Here is a 21,533-nt window from a genome sequence, read left to right as displayed (position 1 = left end):
GGAGCGAGGGCGGGTTCGCCTTCCTCAGCCCGGACGTGACGCGTTCCGCGGCCGCCGCCGGCCGGCCCCACGTGGTGGTGCGGGAGCGTCGCGGAGCGGGGTCTGCACACCCGGGCGGCCTCTCCGGGCCCGACATGAACCCCTTCGCCTGGTACCCGCCGCCCCCGCCGGGGCTGCCTCCGCCGGGCATCCCCCCGCCCTTCTTCTGCCCGCCGCCCTCCTGGGACACGAGCTTCTGGGCTGCCCCCGTGCCCTACCCGCCGCCCGACGGCGCCTACGCGTCCGCCGACACCTACTCGCAGCCCAAGAGCTACTCCCAGCCCGCCGAGTCCTACTCGCAGCCCGCCGACAGCTACTCGGATCCCGCCCAGAGCATCCCTCCCGCCGACAGCTACTCCCAGCCCGCCGAGGGCTACCCGGCGGCTCAGAGCTACCCGCAGCCCGAGGGCTTCCTTCCCCCTCCCGGCTACACCGCGCCCGCCGCCTGGTTCCCGCCGGCCTACGGAGCGCGCCCGCCGGGCCCGCACCACGGTGAGGGGCAGGGCAGAAACCCTCTCGGTCCGTGCGCTCCTTCCCATCCCATGCAGGCAGGGGCTCCGGGGCTGTCCTGAGCCCCTGGGGCAGTCCTGAACCCTTGGGGCAGTCCTGAACCTTTGGGGCAGTCCTGAGCCCTTGGGGCAGTCCTGAGCCCTTGGGGCCGTCCTGAGCCCCTGGGGCAGTCCTGAACCCTTGGGGCAGTCCTGAACCCTTGGGGCAGTCCTGAGCCCCTGGGGCAGTCCTGAGCCCCTGGGGCCGTCCTGAGCCCCTGGGGCAGTCCTGAGCCCTTGGGGCAGCCCTGAGCCCTTGGGGCAGTCCTGAGCCCCTGGGGCCGTCCTGAGCCCCTGGGGCAGTCCTGAGCCCCTGGGGCAGTCCTGAGCCCCTGGGGCCGTCCTGAGCCCCTGGGGCAGTCCTGAGCCCTTGGGGCAGTCCTGAGCCCTTGGGGCAGTCCTGAGCCCCTGGGGCCGTCCTGAGCCCCTGGGGCCGTCCTGAGCCCCTGGGGCAGTCCTGAGCCCCTGGGGCAGTCCTGAACCCTTGGGGCAGTCCCGAACCCTTGGGGCCGTCCTGAGCCCTTGGGGCAGTCCTGAGCCCCTGGGGCCGTCCTGAGCCCCTGGGGCTGCAGGACTCTCCTCCAAGCATATTGGCCATGCAGCCCTCTCTTACCTCTTCCCTAGATCCTTCTCTGTTGCCCACCGAGGTAGGAGTGGGGAGGGTTTTAACTGTGAATGGCTCATTCTTTTTTTTTTTTTTTTTCCTCTGTTCTGAAGGCGGGAATGGTAATTTCTCCCAGAAACGGCAGGGCAAGCAAGCGCCTACATTTAGTAAACATTGTCCGGAAGAAAATAACAAGCCAAAGGTATGGATTGGGGTCCCTAGTGCAAGAGCGCCATGTATGTGTTGGCATGGATCCGGGAAAAGGCCACGAAAGTGATTAGGGGGTGGAGCACCTCTCCTGTGAAAGCTGAGAGCTGGGGTTGTTCAGCCTGGAGAAGAGAAGGCTTCAAGCAGAACCCTGCATCATCTTTTCAGTACTTTGAGGGAACTTAGGAGAAAGGGACAGACTTCATAGTACAGCCTGCAGTGATAGAACAAGGAGTAATGGTTTTAAACTAAAGCAGAGTAGATTTAGATTTGACATAAGGAAGACTTTTTTTATTACAAAGAGGATGAGATACTGGCACACATTGCCCAGAGAAGCTGTGACTGGCCTGTCCCTGGAAGTGCTGAAGGCCATATTGAATGGGGCTTTGAATAGCCTGGTCTAGTCAGAGATTGTCCCTGGTGGGGGGATTGGAACCAGATGATCTTGGAAGGTCCCTTCCCACTCAAAACCATTCTGTGATGGTGTCAGTCTTATGGGACTTGTCCCAAGGCACTATAGAGATCCCATAATCCTGTTGGACTTGCTTGCCCTTAGAAGAGAGCAAATAGTAACAGTCTGTAACTCTTGAAAGATATGTGTAAACCAAATTCCTACACAAGTTTATGTCATTTAGTGTGGTGATGCCCAACTGCCTAAATTACACTAGTGCTCTGTTAGATGGTCAAGTTCAGCCCAGATGACACTGATGTGTGTAGTGAGAGAAGGCAGGGTCTGTGCTGCCCTCTGAACTTGTACCTGTCATGGTAGAATGGTCATGGTCTGGCTTGGTAGGGGAGAGACACAGGGCTTCAGCCTAAATCTCACAGCCCTTGTGAAGTCTGTGCCAGCAGACTCGTGTGTTTGCAGAAGCAGTAATTGATTGAAAGGTGGTAGTGGGAAGAGCTGTGTGCAGGGCACTGTTTAGAAGATAAGTAATTGAAACTTAACTTACATATTATGTTAGCTTGTCTTTGAAACTTTTGAAACATGTAACTGCTTTATTAACAAAAATACAAATAGTGTTTCATAACTAAAAACAGGAATATCTTATAACTGCAATCCTGAGATTATTTCTTCTTCTTTTTTTTTTTTTTTTCAGACCAGAAAAAAAAAAGAGCCAGTTTTCTCTCATTACTGTGATACCTGTGACCGTGGCTATAAAAACCAGGAGAAGTATGATGAACACATTTCACAGCATAAACAGGTTAAGAAGTTTGGCTTCTTTTATTCACACTTGGATTTTTAAATTTCGGCCTGACAAGCAGTTAGCTGTAGTTACTCTTTGAACAGAAGACACAGAAAAGAGATTCCAGAGCTAGTCAAGTGTTACTGGGGGATTTTTTTCTGAATGCTATACATAGGGCAGGCTTCAGTTGTATTTTTGGTTTTATTACTGGAGCATTTTAAACTGTTTTTCTTGCAAAGTATTACTAAGTCATAGGAATTAATTAATTGACACCACTATAGCATGTACAGGTTTTGTGCAGAAACATTTTGAAAATTTCCTTTATTGAAAAGTATGAAAATTTGCAAGTATCAAAATTGAAGAGTCTTGCAAATCTTTATTTTAGATAAACTTTGCTTTCTTTTCAGTTGTCAGATATGTTGCCTACACTGGTTATTCTAAAACCAGATAAAATTTAAAAGTACTTTATTCCTGCTTGCTGTTTTTACAATCACTTTTGTTAGCAAACAGGGTAACTTACACAGCCTGTGCAAAAACTGTACAAGCAACTGGCACTGAATTTATTTGAAGTGTGCTCAAAAGCCTGTTTATAACTTACGTAAACTGTTCTATGTTTTATGTTCACCCTCTTATCTTGCAGTGCTCAGAAGAAGGTTGCAATTTCAGTGCCCATGAGAAGATCGTTCAGATACACTGGAAGAATGTAGGTAACCCTCTGGCCCCGAAATATGAGTCTGTGCCATCTTTACCATAGCCCCTTTTCTTATTCTTCAGTGGTTTCTTTTCTCGTCTGGAAAGAAAATGTATCACCTCTGAGGAAAATTTGTTTCAAGGCAATTTTGTGAATGAAAATGTGTTAAATACTGTGGGGTTTTCTTAATGGATTCACTTTATCATCTCTGTGTGGAGTCTCACCAGTTTTGGAGATGAAAGCAGTGTTGATACCACTATACCTGACATAATGATGTTTTCTTTTTTAACTTGTGGTTTTTCCTTCCCCTTTTAAATACCTCTGAAATACTTTTTCCTTAGGCACATGCACCTGGTGCTAAAAGAATAAAATTAGATAGTCCAGAAGAGATTGCTAGATGGAGAGAAGAAAGAAAAAGGTAAGACTTGTGGCCTGTGGATTTTACTGTATTTTCCCTGTGGGAGCATGAGATGACAACTGAAGGTCAGGAGCAGCACATAACTTGCTGTTTCTGCTGTTCCATTGACCCTGCAAAACTCCTGCAGCAGTGATCTGTATCAGAATGCTTGAGCCAGAAGAGTGTGAGCTTCAGAGATTATAATAATTTAGAAGATTATAATAGAAGGCAAGGTATCAGCTGAGAAGGAAGCAGCTTTCCAAGATGTTTGATGTGGTATCCCAGGTTAGGTGAATGTCTCATTCCTTTTAGCCTCATCACAGATCACATTTTAGCTCAGGAGTGTTTGTGTGGTGGTTTTTAATAGTTTAAAAATCTGGAACTGTGGTTTTTAATAGTTTAAAAATCTGGAACTGTTGTACTGATTATAACTGTAATACTGTGTGCAGATTTCCCCAGCTTAAGTTGTCCCAGTAGACCACACCAGGGAGTTTTCCTAATTTTTTAAGGGCTTTCTGTGTTGCTTGATGCTTTTCTAGTGAAAGAGAACAGAAACCATGAATGATACATTCTCAGGCAGTCTATCTTGCATTGTATGCAGGATGCAAGATAAAATTCTCCTATAAGCAGTATTTCTTGCTATTTCTTATCCTGTGATGTAACAGAGTGTAACTTTTGTCTTGACTGGGATTCAAGTATTTATCTCTCAGATTTGTTTCTTTTTCCTTCAGAGTTCAATGGATTAAAATCCACATTTTCCCTGCAGGAGAAAGATGCTGCAGGCTTTCCTTACATATATTGATAATTTAGAATATAGTTCTGGAAGTGATCAGGGCGTGAGTTCTGTTTCCACGAGCAAGAGTCCTATGTGTGGAATGGGAAATGATATAAATTTAATTTTGAGATCAGTGGTGATGAGCTAGGGCAGTGTACTAGTCACGTGGATTTTTTTTAGTGAAAATAAACCCCAGTGGTCTGATGGAATCCTACTGATGTATCCACCTTGCATCCACATCAGAAGGCATTGCTAATGTGTTCTTGATTTGAACTTCACTTCCCTTAATATGTTTTTACACTGTTTTGTTGAAAAAGAAAAATGAATGGAATTTATTGCAGAATTTTTTAACTGCCTCCCACCCATTTTTTCCTGTGTGGAGAAGCAAAATTTCTCCCCATATAATTTAATTCTTGGAGGTTTCAATTTTTCTTTGGTCATGGTTTCAGCTTTTTCTCAAATTTCAGCAAATCTCCAAAAGGCAAAAGGAAATCTTACCACTGTGTCAGCACATCATAGCAGTCAACTGTTGCACCTGCTTTTCATTTTTTACAAATCTAAATAATCCATATGTTCTTTAAAAAAAACAAAACTTTTTTTGATACAGAAACAGTTTTGAAATGCCTTCATTAACTGGACAAAAATTGGTTGTGATCTGTGCAAATATAAGTTTGGTGCTAGATTAGGCAAGTTTTGGTGCTAGATTAGTTTTCCTTCCATGGTTTCCTTTTATTCAAAAGATGCTTGGTTTTTATTTATATATTCCTGTTGTGATGTGGTTTTTTCTTTTATGACCTGATTTTCTAATGGTGACCTCAAGGAAGACGATCCATATTCATAGCCAGTCTCTGAGAGAGTCTTTGCTACTCATTTTCAACTATTTATACACTTCTCTGCTTTGGGAAGTACTGAGGAGAGTTCCTGTCTAGCAACTGATGCTGAGGTTTTAAGTGTTGAAATGGTGTTTAAGGTGTATATGTCAGTATGTGCTCTACTGGAACATTAGGGAAGTGGGAATGGAACTTAAAATTATAGATAATTTTTGTGTGGAGTGGGTGCTGCAAATCACATCAGCCTTTATCTGCAATTAATTGTAAGGGTGATGCTGAGGTGCTGAAGGATCTCGTGTTGGTTCTATAGGTGAATATGATTAGGCTGTGATACAGCATTGCTGAAAGACTTTGCTCTCTGCGGCACCGTAAAATCAAAGGACATGAAGTCTCCTGGTCACAGCCACCAACCAGAAAAGAGGGAATGGGATTAGGAGTGTCTGAGCCAAGGCCACTAGATGGAGTAGTGCCTTATCTTGGTACTTCAGGCCTTCTGTGGGCATCGTATTTAGCTGTGATGGATGGGTGTAGAATGACTACCTGGGTGGCTTTTGTTACTCTTTGTACAGTGAAGAAGCTCTATGAGCATCCTTCTTTTTTTAATTAAAAAAAAGGGGGTGGGAGGCAGGCAGAGAGAGAAAGCCAGCTGGAACTTTTGTGCAGCATTAATTGGGTCACCAGCAAAGCGTCAGTTTAGTACTGAAGATCTGCTGTTGATTCACAGTAAACACTGCATTGTACAGAAAAAAGGGACACCAGAGGGAGTCTTAGCTATTAAGCAGTTTTGGTTTATGGTGACAGGAAAAAACCTTTTTCTTTCTAGAAGTTCCAATCAGAGCTAAGAATGAATCTTTTTAGGTCATTAATAGTTTGTTCCTAATTAGGTTGCAGTGATTTAATATGTGTTTCCATGCTGCATCCTGTCTTGCTTGTTCTTTCAGCCATTATAAATAATTACTTGCAGAGTTGAGATTTTTCTTTTTAATTAGCTGCTGTGTTGCTCAGTTGTGTATCCTGCTTAAAATCTTCAAGAAAGAGCTTGTGTTTAAAATGTAGCCTTACTCTCACAGAGGAAAGAGGAGGAGGAGAGCTGGTAAGGAGTATGTCTGGATGAAGCATGCTGGATTGGAATGCTGTTTTCCTGTTGAACCTGCTGAGCCAAGAAATCTAATTAAGTTGAAGTTCCATGGGATCTCAGGGTTTCCCTATGTTTTGCAGACAGATGGTTGTGAAGTCTGACATCAGCTTTTCTTGTTTTGATTTGTCCTGTCCCTTCCAAGTGTTGAGAAATGTGCTGTCTTCAGCATATTTTTTCTTTAACATGAGCTTAAAGAGAATTATCTGCAATGCATTTTCTTAATGTGTCAGAATGAGGTATTGCTGTCTTCCCTACTCCACAAGTGAGATCTGGGTCCTGCCAGCCCATCTGTTTCTCACCAACATTTCTTGAGCAATGCTTATTAGTAAGAATGTGGCAAGGCTGCTTTAGCCTTAAAGGGAATCATTAAATTTATTTTTGCTTAGCTTCTAATATAACATTGGGGGGTTTTCTTGAGGTTGTGTGTTGTAAATTATCCCCTTTCTGGCCCGCTTTCTTTATTTTCTTGGCATTGGTTTGTTCAGATAGGAATTGTCCATTTTATTTCCTTGCAATACATCTCACAGGCTGAGCATGTGCTAGGTGCTTGAAGTCCAGTACTGTTAAGCACACCACTTTTAATTAATTTGTGGTTTTCTAGTTGCATAATGATAATCCTAGAGTAGATGGGAATCCTCCCTGGTGTTGTGTTAATAGTAGTGAAGAATAGCAGATGGAAAATAATTCTTGTGACTTGGTAAAGGAGAGAAGACAAAGCAAAGTAGAAGGGATGTGCCAGCAGGTCAAGGTAAACATAGATACAATAAAGTTTACTCTGATCTTTTGGGATAGATTAGCAATGAAACTACCTCAGCTAACATATGGTTAAATCAGATGTAGGAAAGTTAAGCCAAGATTTTATCAGCTCTGTTGGGTCATTTTTGTTCCCTTTGGGCTATCATGTCTCCTTTGCTGTTGGCTGTGTATATGCAATTAAGACCAGCTCAAGAAATTTTTGAGGCATTTTGCTCATAGTGCTGTTCCTATTAAAATGATGAACTTGTATAACTCTTGACTCAGGAATTCATTGTATAAACTGCTATAGAAACAGGTCTCTTTTCTGTTAGAAGTTTGCAAAGCTCTGTTTCTTCACTCACTAAGAGCTACTTTACTTCAATGTTTATGAGAGCAAGATGAAGTATGCTAGCCTGTAAAAAAATGCATGGCTGTGGCTAGTGTGCTCATTTATTAAAAAAAAAAAATCTATTCACTAAGACACATGTGTTATTGATTATGCTCAGTGTCACTGTTCCCTGTCTCTAGAAGCTTTAGGGTATCCTTTCCCTTCATGTCTCATTTTGTTGGGATATATTTAATATACTCATTTTAGCCTGAAAAGCAATTGTCTGATAGTATCGATTTATTTTGAAAAACTTTGGACTGTAGAAGTTTGTACTGTTGGGAGCTGCAACTGCTATGAAAGAGGGCTGCCTTCTCAGGCTGTACTGGCTTCATGAAGTCTGCTGTGCCAGACTATCACATCCTAGTTTAACTCTCCCTTTTGCAGTATGTTGCTTAGGTTTATAAAGCCCTGTGGGGACTGATGAAGCTGTTTCTATTCAAGCTATGACAAGTTGTTTGGAAGGCGTAAGTGCTGGGGTACTTCTGCTTCAGTGGTGTTTGTAGGTAACATTTTAGGAACATCATTTTCTTAGGAGAGGTGGAAGGCTTGCCATCTTAGAAGGGTGCAAACCCAAGTCAGCTCTTGGGATTTAAGCATATCACCTTTTATGTGGAGTGGCTCAGTCAGGAAAGACATGAGGTAAAGGCAGTGAGTAAAATGCCATTTAACATTTGAGAAGAGCTGGAGAAAATAAACACAGCTACTACAGATGCCTTCAGATGTGCTTCTGCAGGCATACTGGGACTTGTGACTTGAGCTCTTGCCAGCTGTCAGTTACTGCCTGTGTCAGCTGGAAGGGTGGTTTAGGAGAAATCTGTCAGTCTTGGCAGTTAAATGGAACTGAGAGCCTTGGTGCAGTCCATTACGGTGGCTCATGGAGGGAGTGGTAACGCGCAGGAATGAAAGTGGGAGGCATTCATGTCTCAAATCATGTTGAGAGAGCATGTCTGAATATGTCCTTAATCAGCATAAGTGCTGGAGCATTTGAAGAGTCCTTTGCTCTAGTATTTAGGGTCTTCCTGTATATTCAAAACACCCTCCCCCCCTGCAATCTCTACAATAAGCCTGGGGATGTTTTCAGCATAACTACTTGTTTTATGGCTTGCTGTCCTCCTGGGAGCCTTTGTGTTTGAAGGAAAGCACCTTCTCCTAAAACTGCAGGGCATAGGGGTCTTTGTCAGTGCAAAGCTTTTGAGATTAAAGAGTTCATTGCACATTTGCTAGGTGCTGAGAGTGTTGTAACATGGATGAATAAATCTAACTAACAGGGAGGAGCAGAGGTAAAACATCACATCCCTGTGCTCACTTGAGCTGTATGGCAGATTTCTGGGAGAAATCCAAAGAAAATAGATGTTGACAGCTCATGTTCAAATCCTCTTAAAGGAGACAAGTTCTGTAGTATGTTTAGATTTGTCTTGTAGAAAATGTTTCTCTTTTTCCCTTGGTATGTGGTTGAAGCTGTCTTGAATCAATGTGACACTTAGCATTCATTCTGTAATATGGGGAAAATGCATGTGATAAGATTAAATATTTAAAGAAAGATACATGTCTTTTTTGATAGCTATTTTTAGTGAGAAGCTGTTCTATGTTTCTCTTTACTCCATTTTAATAGGCATAAAGTATTTATTCTTCATGTTTCTATCCAGAAGATGGGGGAGCATGTGCATGGGTTTCTCATTTACTACCTTTATCTCAAAGCATTGACATTGAGTTAACTGATGTTTACAGAGCAAGGAGTGTAGCCATTTCTGGGCTTTGATGGTAAAAAGCGTGCTGCCCAGGCTCTGCGTGTTAGAACCAGCGAGGCATTTGTCTGGATGGAAGTATGTTAAGGGAGGTGGGGAATTGAAGAGATGCGATGGTTTGGGAGATGATTGTAACAGTAGATTTCTTTTCATCTGCATGATTTGGCAATTTTTCTTGAACCTGGAATTAAAAAGGGGCAGTAATTCTGGTGAACTTGGTCAGTGTGCAAGCACAATGCTAAATATGACTCAAGAAGGAATTTCTGTGCTTTTCTCTGTTACATTAAGGAATCTTGTGCACCCAGAAGCTCTTCATATAACCTTTAATTTTTTTAAGTTTACAAGAACTGATCAGTTAGTTTGCTAAAAACATGTCATTCAAATAATCCAATTGAAGCTCCATAAAATAATATAGGAGGACTAAATCATGCTGTTACGTGCTAGGGAAAAAGGAGTGTCCATGACTATAAACAAACTGTGTCTGTACCATGTTGTTTGGTGGTATGGTAAATCTAAGAATGCTAATGTGATAGATTTTTAGTTTTTGAATTTTGTTTTTGTTTTATTCATTGCATCTGGATATGTAAGTCTAAATGTACTCATGTTTCTTTTCCTCACTAATGCCTTTTTAAGAAAGAAGCAGTCAGTTGAACTTCCTTGAAACTTTCTTAAAATCTGTAATGTTTATAGAGGAAGCTGATTTGGTAAAGGGGGAATTGAGAAACTACAGTGAATCCTTTAAGTGCCAGTTGAAACTATTTTTTTCTTCTAGAAATTTTCCTACTTTGGCAAACATTGAAAGGAAGAAGGAAATGCAGACACAGAAGGAGGAAAGGGGAGAAGTGCTGACTACCCAGCAGTTTGGGTAAGTGTTTTGAACCAAGCCTGTTGCTTTCCTCCCACTGAGTTCAAAAGTATGCTCTCTTACTGTGGACTCCCAGAACTTGCTGCTTCCACTATATTCAGAATCTGGCTGCCCTTTAAGAGAGGATAGGCCATTTGGCAAACTGCTGATGTAATATTCTTTTGTTTACTTCATGGTGCTCCAAAGTCCACTTCAGTTAAATGAAACAATAACTACATTAAAAATCTGGTATTCTGGCTTGTTTGAGAAAACCACTTTTCTGGTGGCCATTCATTAGATCAGCATAACATTGGTCTCTGAAGTAGTAATGGGGACAAAAGTCATGCAACATAATGATTCCAAATGATTTAATACTTTATTACCTGAAAATGGCCAACAGAGGTTTTATTCTTACCTTTTCTCCTTTCTGTTATTAAATCAGTAGTCAAGTTAAGAAGGGAAAAAGATAAAAATGATGGAGGGTAGAAAAAAGAAGCAGCACTACATAAGTTATAACGAAAACTATATTAAAATAAAGTTTAATCTATCTGCTACCATTGTACTGAGTTAGTGCTTACTCATCTTGGATTTCTATCTGTTCATTGCCTTATGAATTATTTTCCAGCATGGTTTTTTGTTCTTCTCTCTCAGTTTCATTGTTAGGTTGAACCAGCTAACTTCATTAGCTCTGCTTTAGGATCTGTGGGAAGATTGTGTTTTTTTAAAAAGATGTTATAATGAGCCACACTCTTAAAATATCATTTGTTTAAACTAGTATGACTGAGCTGGAAGGCAGGAACAGACTTGGTCCAAAGGGGCTTTTGCTAAATGCTGTTTTCTGATGCATGGAAGTGCAGCTGGGGTTTGCCTAGCTTTTGTGTAGGGGATGAGAGCAAACAAAACAAAACTTGCACCATAGTAAAATGGTTGAGTTAGTGCAGAATAAGAAGTTAGTGTAATTTATTAAATATGGACAGTGCAAATTACCTTGTTGCAGCATGTTCTTTAGAACATCCAGCGCTTGCCTGCCCCCACTCAACCAGTTGCCTTTCATGACTGAAAGGTTTATAGAAGACTGAAGTAAAACTCCCTTTAAAGGATATAAAGTTGCAGGAGTGCTTTGCACCCAAGGAACCAAACCTAGGCATTGAAACTAAAGTTGCAAACTTTTTATTGTATATATATGTGGATATATATTATGACATTTCTTTGTCACAGTAACAAAGTACAGGTTTTATTTGCTGACTTTTGTGACTGTGAGGCAGATGCATCAAGTAAGTCTTAAATTTCCATCAGCAATTCCATGCTGTTACATTTATTAGTAGGTTTATATCTGGAAAACTGGAAAAAAAAGCCCTCAAAATTGCAGGTTCTTTACTTCTGCATAGCAACTTTTTATTCTAGTTCATTCTAGAAACCTCTTCTTCCCTCCCTCCCCTTAGCACTCTAGACTGGGTGAACTGTCCATAATCTGTTGTTTCTGCTTTGTATATCAGCAGTAAAGATTCTGGAATTGGTACTTATCTGGCAAATTTACTGATGTGTGAGGAAAAAATAGAATACAGCCTGTTCCCTGCAATCTGCACTATTAAATAGCTAAGTAAGATTTAGAAAGGATTAGATGCTTAACACTTCCATTGTGCTTTCCATTTGTGGTTGTTGAAAGTGCTTTGCAACTCCTCTGTCTCAGCATCCCTGATGAGAGATGCAGGAGGAGCGCTTTGGAAGCCTGTCTGTCTCACAACACTTGAATAATAATGCACAGCTCTCCATGCCCTCTGAATGGAGAGTGAAGAGCAGGATGTCTTCCAAGGGAATGGCAGAAGGCAGATACCAGGCTGATGTCTGTTGGCACCTGTTTTTGACCTTGGGGTTGCTTTCTGGGTGTTTGAGGTCCCAAAGAATTTAGAAAGTAGTTTTTAACTCTTGGTCAAGGACAACAGCTTTAATTAAGCCTGTATTTGCTCAATATCTTCTAGGTTGTACAACATGTTGAATTTAGAGCATGGTTGTACAAATTGAGAAATGCAGTTTTCTTTCTTCTTGGAGTTGAATCATAGGAGATAATATTAGCCTTCTTTTGTGGGTGAGGGACTGATGCACAGGAAGGCAGTGGTTTGCCACTTGTGCCACAGGAACACTGTCGTGGGTGATGCCGTCAGGGATGAGCAATCAGTGTTAGACACTGTCGAAAAATGAAATTGAGAATGAAATTAAAAATGTTTTGTTGTGATATAAAGTCATCCTGAGTGCTATGACAGGCGCTGTTCTCTTCTAAAGGACTTGATGAAGCCAGAAAAACATGGAAGAGAGGAATGCTGGTAATGGAAAAATTTCTGAACAAACAAAGTAGTGGGTGGCTTGAAATGACTGTGTGATGGAGGCCTAGAAAGATTGCATAGGTGGAAGAGGTGAATAAAGTGTAATTAATTATATGCTGTTTCTTGTAACTCAAGAAGGATGGGGTACTAAATGACTTGTTTAGACCTCAGAATTAAGACAAACAAATAGAAGTCCTTTGTCATGAAATATTAGCACCTTGCTGTGAGATTTTAGCAATGCGAGACATAAACATAGCATCCCACATGAGAGATGATAGGATCTCAGCCATTCTGTAAGTGAGGCTGAGACAGGGAGGACTGATCAGAACCAACCATGGGGCTCATTCAGAACAGGAGATCTTGTATAGTTTTTGCTGTTGTAATGTACTGATGATTAGTTACAGTCCTGTTTTGCTGAATTAAGTTTCTGTTCCTTGGAAATAAATATTTCCAGGAAGCTTCAACTGTCCCTTCCATATTTGCTTTTCTCTCTGGGTCACATTTATTCTTGTATCTATAGAATTCAACCAGAGTTTGTTAAGCTTTCCAGGTATATTCCTATCAACATGTGTTTATAGGATAACCTGGAAGATAACAGAGCTGTGAAAGATAAGTGGAACCAGCATGCTGTGCTCTTCCTGTACTTCAGGACTTGTTTTGTTTCACGTTTTGAAAAATGCATTATTTTAATGGACATTTCTTTTATTTCTTTTACTTGGAATGGAAAAGATGAATGGCATGTTGGTTGGAGGCGGGAGTAGGTAGTCATTGCAGCTGATGGTGTCAGATGGCTGAATGGATTTGGTGCAGCAAGATACTTCTCAGAACTCTAAGAAAAAAAGACTTCAGCAGTGAAAGAATGTTTCTAGTAGATGCTTTCCTTTTAACTTCATGTTGCCACTGGTTTGAATGACTTTAATGCTTAAGTTAAGAGAGTATTTGTTGACTTTATCTGAAATTAAAATGCCACATCCTCACACTGCAGGTTATTGAGGAACTTTCTTACCCTTGTACCCTTGGCCTTGTTGAAAACTAAAAACTAAAAGTCATGAGCTTCAAACTGTTCATTCAGTTCTTGCTTTGACCCATTGCCCTGCCTGAGATGAGGTGTGACTGATTTTATGGTCTGTCACCTTGTGTGTATCTGAACTGGTGTAAGTTCTGGCATCATTCTGTGTTGCTGAACCTTAAACAAGGGCCTGAGCTTTTTGGTTACATCAGTTGTTTTTATTGTCATGGCTTATCATCTGTATGAGCTTTCTGTTTCTATTCTCCAGCAAAATGAAGGGGATGTGGAAACCTCCAGAAAATGGAGAGGCTCTTGGGCATCAACGAAGACACAGGAGAAGACAATGGCGCCCATTCTGGAAGAAATTTAAGAAAAATGGTGGTGATTATCATGGACCTAGACCTCAAAATGAAGCCAATGGACCAGAAAACAGCACATGTGAAAAGGAACAGGAAAAGCAAAATGCTTTGGCAGACCAAGCATATGAGAAAGACATGGACCCTCTTGGTCTCCTGGCAAATGGAGATGTCGGTAAGATGAAGGAACTTTAAGAAGTTGTATTTTAAACAGTTGTTTTAAGTTTAGATGCTGAGACTTCGTGCTTGCTAGTCATCATTTTGGAAGTATGACATGAAATTTGTGTGCAGCGTTACATGTTCTGATGTAAATATTGTACAGTAGTCTAAAGGCCATTGCAGAACCAACTTAGGTTGCTAAATTAAAATGTGAGATAAGAAAATATTTATGATACCAAAAACTGAAGTATTTCAACAGCGAAATTATTTTAAAAGTCTGTTAAATATCCATTTGTGGTTTTGAAACAAACAGTATTTAGAAAGTGAAAACAAATGGATTTCCTTGTACGAGTTAAGTGAAATTACTTAAAATGTTGGTATTTTAATTCTGTTCTTTGCTGTATTATTACCCTTGATATTTTCCATATGTGTGTGTTCTCTGAAGTATTCCTGCTTGTTTTTTGGGGGTTTGGTTTGGGTTTTTTTTTTTTTTTTGTTTGTTTGTTTTTTTCATGAGCATGTCTTGTTTCCTCATGCTGGCAGCAATATAAATCCTTCAGATCTAACTATTTATAATATAGTCAGCAGTGATGCAGTACTCCTAGAATATGACATGTAAGCTGGTTTACACTCTGGTTATTTTTAATAACAAGGGTAGAATAGATTCCCTGGAAAGATAGTCTCATGCTGCATTTTTCCTCTTGAAAACATAATCTTCAATTAGTGAGAAGAACTCAACATACCTATGCAATTTATTTATTCCAATTATCTTTGAGTGTTGGGAAACTTAAGTATGCTTAAATATATCTATATTTCCCTGTAGCATCTGTTTTACTTAATGATAAAAGGTCTAATTATGCCAAAGTACAGCTAGTGACCTCTGTTATAGTAGGTAGAAAAGGAATGTGGTACTCTCTTATTACACAATATTAAAGCTAGTTGCAACTTTTTATACAATTGAGAAATATAGCCAGAACAAATAATGACAAACACAATATAACTAAGTAGAATAAAAAAATACCGCCCAAATCAATGATTTTGCTGTATAGATGCATCTTTTTAATTCTCTTTTTTTTTTTTAATTCCCCCTGATTGGCTTCTAAATTCTTCTCCTCCATCTCAGAACTAAATCCAGCAAGACTTCAAAACATATTATGAAATGCTCTTTCTCTTTACCTACACTTGATAACAAAACTTTTAATTATATTTGTATATATATTGTATGCAAAGAAGGAAGCAGAAAGCTCAAGCTTGTGTTCAGGAAACTTTTTGTTTCAGTGGCTTTGCTGGCAGGACTATAAACAGTGGAGGCACCAGTTTGTCACCACTTATCTGTAGAGGGTAGACAAGTGGGGGGGTTTTCCATCAGTCCAGCATTGAGCAATGGTGCCCAACATCAGGTTGTGTGGTGCTGAGCTGGGGATATGGTGGCAAGGCTGGCTTGTTGGCAGGATTGATGGGAAAAATCCCTCTTGCCTTTTCTTTGCCTGCAGAATCTGACAAGGATGAGGCAGCTGAGGAAGATGGCAGACTGGGAAGGACGGTTGTCCCCAGGCAGGTGACCTCTGCCCTTAGCGCACTGTCGGTCAACTATGGCAGCGCATCCGACAGCGAGCCCGAAGGTGTGTAGAAACAACTTCTGCCCTTCTCCTCTCCCCTTCTTCCCTGTGTCACACTGCAGTGACAGGGACTACTAGCAGGACTGTGGCTGTTTTTGCTGTCCTTTTCTCAGCAACATGTCCTGGGTTGAGAAAGGAGGCATAAAATGTCTTTGATTAAGTTGTGTGTCATCAGATTTCCCAAGCCTTTTCTCTCCTAGTTGGGGGAAAATAAGGAACCTGTTTTCAGTCTTACTTCAAATCATGTTTGAATAGTACCAGGAAAAAGCTGGTATTGTCAATCCATGAACTAATTTCCACATCCTTAAGGGATTTTTCCATAGATGGCTGCTGGGTGTTGCAGTAGGATTTGAAGTCTCTGTTACTTGGATTTTGTGCTTCTCTCAAGTGTATGCATCAGTGTGTGGTGAGGAATTGCTGCTGCTGCTTGTTTTTCTGAATATTTACTATGTCTTACTTGCCGTGGGTGGCCTACCCAAAGTTAGAGAGCATCTAGCAGACAGTGAATTGAGCCTGCGTATCCTCTGCCCTAACTTTATCATGATTTTCTGAGCAGCCAAATTTGCAGCAAACTATAATGTGAAGCAATGTACTTCTTAAGCGATAAGAAGGCAGAGGTTTGAAATTCTCAATTACTTTTATTTTTGTTTTTGTGCTGTAGAATTGTTTTCTACAGCACAAAAATACCTTGTTTTCCTTTCTGTGAATGTTTATAGATTATTCTTTGTATTCAAAAAGAAAACCCAAGCTAAACAAAACCCTCCCTTCCTCCAAGTAAACACTGAACATCTTCATGTCAGGTTGTGTGAGCAAGAATAGTACTAATGAACTGCCAGTGCATAGGGATATGAGCATGTTGAAGAGGCTTTTAAGTTTGAGATGAAAGTGTGTTCTTTTTCTTTAAGAAATCCCTGTCAAGACTGCAACAAAAGCTGAGAAAAACCAGGCTGTGCTCAGGAATACACCTCAAACTACTCCTGCTCCTCAGAGTCGGAAACCAAATCAAAATCACCCAGAATGCGCAGGCACAACGTTAAGGAGCTCGAATTCAAATGCACGTCCCCCCAGAAGGCCTGATAAGCGGGGCAGGAAAACATTACCTCGCCTTCCCAAGCGCCGTCCAACTCTGCTGGAAATGGTAAGAGGCTAAAATAATGCCTCCTGTGCAAGAGTAGAACTATTTGTGAATGTTTCTCTTCTTTCCTGTAGGAAGTTAGAGCAGTCTGTTAGCACAGGGCCTGGCTTAAAAGTGGGCGTTTAACTTAGAGAAGCTGAAGATGCTTTAATAGACAAATAGAAATACCCTGGCATGCATTCAGGTAACAACTGACTTTTGTCTGAAATGAGCTGCACAAGGAACAAGCCCTTTGTTCCTGTCTCTTACCTTCCCTGTGGCAGTATTTATAGGTTTTGATAATGAATAATTGCAGCAGCCATGATCTGATCCTTTTGTTCCCAGCTTTGCTCTTCACACCTTCCTCTGCTGGAGGAGCACACAGATCTTTTTGCACATGCAAAGAGATCTTGTTGAGAAGTGTGTTGGTGACTTAAAATACAGAGTGGTGTTTAGCCGCAGCCTGCTTGCAGAAGGAGTTTCTTCTCTAGGCATATTTAGATCAATCTGAGGAAGGGACAGCACTTTGAAGAGCAAAGCTTGGTGTCTTTCTTTAGAAAGCTCTAACAAAACCTTGGAGCTTTTATTGTATTTATTACTCAAAAGCAGTACTACTCTTGTGAGTCTATAAATGACATAAAGCTCCTCCATCAAGGGAAAACTTGCAGTGGCAAAACACAGGAGAAAGCAGGGTGCCACTGACATCAGAGCTCTGAAATAGCACAGGATGTTTCAGCAAGAGATACCTGATAAGGTATGTCCCGAGCTGCTGATGATGGGAGAAATCCCTCAGTAGTCTTTTTAACACATAGCACCATTGTTGCCAAGAATTAAAGTTCTAGTGACTGAAAAGGAAATATTTGTCCTTTGTGTAGCTCCCTAAGCATGCAGTTGCCTTTATCACTTGCTCTTCAAAGTTTTTGGTGATCAAAGCAGTGATGACTCTGGAAGAAAGTCAGATCAAGTCCCACATGCTGAGAGAAGCTGGCAGTACATAGGAAACCTAAGTTGAAGCTTGCCAGTGTAGTCCATTTTTAAAATTGCATTTTAGTGAGGTTTTTTTGCCTTTTCAAATTGCTCAGAGTTGTTTTTAAAGAATGTGTACTGTGGCTGTGCATCACAGAGGAGGGCCTGAGGTTTGCAGGTAGGCTTCCACTGTCATCAGAAACCGTTAGTGTACAAAAACCTTGAGAGAGAGCAAGATGGAAATTTTACAGAATAAATCCAGAAAGTGCATTAGAATGCTAAAAAAGGTTGTTGTATCAATGAAATGATGTTTTAAAAAAAAACAAAAGGAGTTAGGAGAATAGCTGCAGGTATCTCCTGGCAGTCATTAAGCAATGAGCTTGGGCGCTACTAAAACACGCTTATCATAGACATGTAAACATTAATGTGTATTTAGTCATTCTCTGTGCTGACAAAATCAAGAGCTTGTGTGCTGTCACTCCACTGATACCCATCCCTGCATTAAAAGATGAAATACAAAGATACAGTTTTTGATAGGGTGATCTCTGCAGCCCAGCTGGGCCTTAATTTGGCCATTTGGGAATTCACCAGCTTCTCCCAGTCAAACAAAGAGAACATTACTATGCTGTCCCTTGTCTGCCCTGAAGTACATCTCCTAGTCCACATAGAAAGTTCCTTAAGGCTCATTTTAGGTGTCAGCTGCTTGTAACATATTTTAGCAACTGATCTAAGTAGAAATATTCAGACTTAAAAGTGGCTGGTTAAACTACTGTTGAAACTTATAACAACAAAAAAACTTCCTGGTGACATTACAAGCAAAACGTAGCCAGATCTCCTGCAGTGTGTAATACAGCTCTCCTGTAAATGATCAGGTAGTTACAGGTTTAGCCTCTTGGCTCAGATTGTGTTTGCTCATGCTACCAGTTCTGCTGACACTTGCAATGAAAAAGGTTCATGCAGCTCCTCTGGCTGATAGGTTTCTTTTTCCTACTACCAAAGTGAACCTCAATTAAGTTAAAGTCAATAAGGAAGGCCTCTAGCACATTGATTAAGCTACTAGAATTAGGTTGGTGTATGTATTATAGCCCAGACCAGTTACTGCTGTTTAAATCCATGGTCTGGTACCTGATGAAAGATGCCCTTTCCTTCTATTTATCTTTTACTCATTTGGGGTTTAAATTAAAAATGCATGGGATATTAAATTGTAGATACAGTATAACTCAGAAAGTGTAAAAAATGATAATAGACCTACTACCCTGATGTACTGGAATGCATGGCCCAGTATTACAGTCCATGATATGAGAACATCATTGCCTCTGGTATGGCAGTCTCCAGCCCCTTGTGTCCAGGACCTGTGTGAGAGAGCCACCTGTTTAACTTGAAAGATGTTGGAAATTACTGAGTAGATCAATATATGTTGCTGTGCTTGTATCAGCTACAGAGCAATGGAGGGAAATGTGCATCATCTTCTCTTTTTTTTAATTTCCAGTTACTGGCCCAGGACATCCGACATGAAAGGAATGTGATTTTGCAGTGTGTTCGATACCTCATCAGAAATAACATGTTTGGACTTCATTTTAAAACAGAACCACAGGCTGAAGCAGAAACAGAACAGTCTTCTACAGCTAAAGCAGAGCCTTCTATGGAAAAACCTGATGAATCTAATTGTTCTTGTAGCTCTGACCTTCAGTTAGAAGGAGGACAAGAAGATGCATTATTAATAGCCCAGGGTGAGAAAGAACCTGTGGATCAGACTTCACAGATGGCTCAGTTGGCAGATGAGGACACGTGGGAAACCCCATCAATTCAGTGTGAAGGAGCACCATAGAGGATGTCTGTTATGGACAGTAAAGGCTCACATTTTCTACCCAACTGATGCTTTTTGAAAGTCATCAGTGTAACAAAGTCATTAAAGTACATACTGAGAACTGTTAAAACCACTTTACTGATCTGTTCTGCCCTAGGTGGCCATTTCCTTGGAAAACATGTCGAGTAATTCCATTTCCACATGGCACAAAGGCATCAGTGGCACAAAGTATGACCTTCCCTAGAGCAGATGCAGATCCCTGCTCTAGAGCTTCAGAGTTCCAAGTGTCTTCTTATGAAATGTGTGTGAGTCCAGCCCCAGAGCCAAGTAGGATGGATTTTCTTCATGTGAAGTTATGGACTGGTGTGTGTAGAGTATATTGAGTGTCCAGAAGTATTTCAGTGTAGTTTGAAAATAGTAATTCAGTGCACACATTGTTTCACTTCAGCTGTCATAAGATACATCTAATATAAATCTAAAATAGCTAGTGTAAAATATGGAAGATATAATTGACCTAGCTGAAAAAGTACTGCTTGTCCCTGAATTAAGTTGCTAATTGAGCAGAGGAATTTAAATGAGGGTGCAGGTTTTATTTATTTATTAAAAAAAAACCAAACAACAACTTGCATCAGTGCTGGGTTGCTGGTTGAGCTCAGGTGTCCAATACTGAGCTTTAACTTCTGTTACAGTTATTGCCTGACAAGTTAACTGCTGAAGCAAACCCTCAATATAATTATCAAAGTTTAGAAAGCTTTACCAAGAGTTACTGGTTACCTTTTGCATATACATTGGGAATTTATTAGTTGGCCTTCTGGAAGAATGCCTTGGTATGTTGTTACGATGCTCCTACAGCACCCAGCAATTGATTTTCTTCATGGGTTTGTGCATACATCCGTAGTGTTGTGAGCACTAAAAAATAAGCATCAGCCAAGGTTTAGAAACTAAATTTAGTCTTTTGATTATATTGTGTGTTTGTTTGTCAGAATGCTTCTTATCAAGGGCAGGTATTAGTTTGTCCCATTGACACTGAAAACACTCCACAAAAATAATCTATTCTCGAAACCTCCACTTTAGAATCTGCACTTTGTCTTTTAGTCATGGTTAAATGTTGCAGTTAACTCTCAGGGACTGGCTTTATTTTCTTTTTCTTTGCTAGAAGTCTAGCCTTCCATTCCACCACCTGAAAGAAGGATACTCATATGGGGCTTTTTTATTGCCTAATAGCTATATTTTCTTTTCTGTAGTTCCTTAACTTGTGCCACACATCTCATTTGTGGAGTATAGGAAACAAGAAGTAGTTGAAAATTCTATCCTGCTGCTCTGCTATTTATAACTACAACTGCATATTGTGTTTGTAATGCACTGTCTAAATTTATGGAATTATATAAATACCAACACCCTTGTAAAAGTTGTGTGTCTCAAGGATATATGTGCAGAATAGAAGCAGTGATCATAAACATTTATATTTCCAAGGCAGATGATTCATTCTTCCCATGATGATCTCACGAGCCATCTCAATCTCACTGACTTGCCTCTGGCTCTTACAGCTTTACTGCAATGAAAATACCAACAAAGAACACTCAGCCACGGAGATCTGGCACTTGAGCAGAACCTGGTCTCGGAGTGGAGTGGTACCAGTGCTGTTGAAAGCATAAGTGACAGCTGCGGGAAAAGAAATGGATGTCTTAAATTTGCTATTAAATTGCACTTTAAACAACCCTGTGTCCTATCAAGGTGATGGCAGAGCTTTCTTTGACTGTACCCCTAGACTTTGTGTTTAAAAAGATAGAACCTTTACCAAGAATTCTTTATACTGTTGTCTTTATGACTTAAGACTATTAAACTTTCACACAAAACCAAAAACTGTCAGAAGAAAAATCTTTTTAAAAGTCTGTTTCATATAGATGGAAAGAAATAGGTTTCTTGATAAAGAGATCTGTACATGGCATAAACCAGAAGTTTTAACCTGGGACTTGTTGCATACATTAAGAACTGCTATTTTTCTCGTAACAAGCCATTTCTGCCAACTCATGTAGCAGCCATGTGGAGACAGA

At 40.9% G+C, this 21,533-nt stretch overlaps 1 protein-coding gene across 1 annotated transcript; it reads left to right on the top strand.

Annotated features, from left to right (window-relative positions):
- The first annotated feature begins 53 nt into the window (after positions 1 to 53).
- NUFIP1 (nuclear FMR1 interacting protein 1) lies at positions 54 to 21,342 on the top strand. The gene is made up of 10 exons (XM_021528467.3): positions 54 to 531; positions 1,305 to 1,393; positions 2,499 to 2,603; positions 3,226 to 3,288; positions 3,618 to 3,694; positions 10,057 to 10,149; positions 13,727 to 13,989; positions 15,467 to 15,595; positions 16,498 to 16,730; positions 19,162 to 21,342. The coding sequence occupies exons 1-10, from the start codon at positions 135 to 137 to the stop codon at positions 19,498 to 19,500; spliced, it is 1,788 nt and encodes a 595-aa protein (XP_021384142.3). The 5' UTR covers positions 54 to 134; the 3' UTR covers positions 19,501 to 21,342.
- Positions 21,343 to 21,533: the final 191 nt, after the last annotated feature.

The sequence above is a fragment of the Lonchura striata genome, chromosome 1, assembly GCF_050655825.1.
Source record: "Lonchura striata isolate lonStrDom1 chromosome 1, ASM5065582v1, whole genome shotgun sequence".
Taxonomy (NCBI): Eukaryota; Metazoa; Chordata; class Aves; order Passeriformes; family Estrildidae; genus Lonchura; species Lonchura striata.
This window is presented reverse-complemented; position numbering and strand designations above follow the sequence as displayed.

What these genes read in the sequence shown, in the direction of transcription:
- NUFIP1 (XM_021528467.3), top strand. Translation starts at nt 135, where the DNA reads ATGAACCCCTTCGCCTGGTACCCGCCGCCCCCGCCGGGGCTGCCTCCG. An exon ending in TGGAGAGAAGAAAGAAAAAG is followed by an intron (nt 3,695 to 10,056) that starts GTAAGACTTGTG and finishes TTTTTCTTCTAG; the next exon opens with AAATTTTCCTACTTTGGCAA. An exon ending in CTGACTACCCAGCAGTTTGG is followed by an intron (nt 10,150 to 13,726) that starts GTAAGTGTTTTG and finishes TCTATTCTCCAG; the next exon opens with CAAAATGAAGGGGATGTGGA.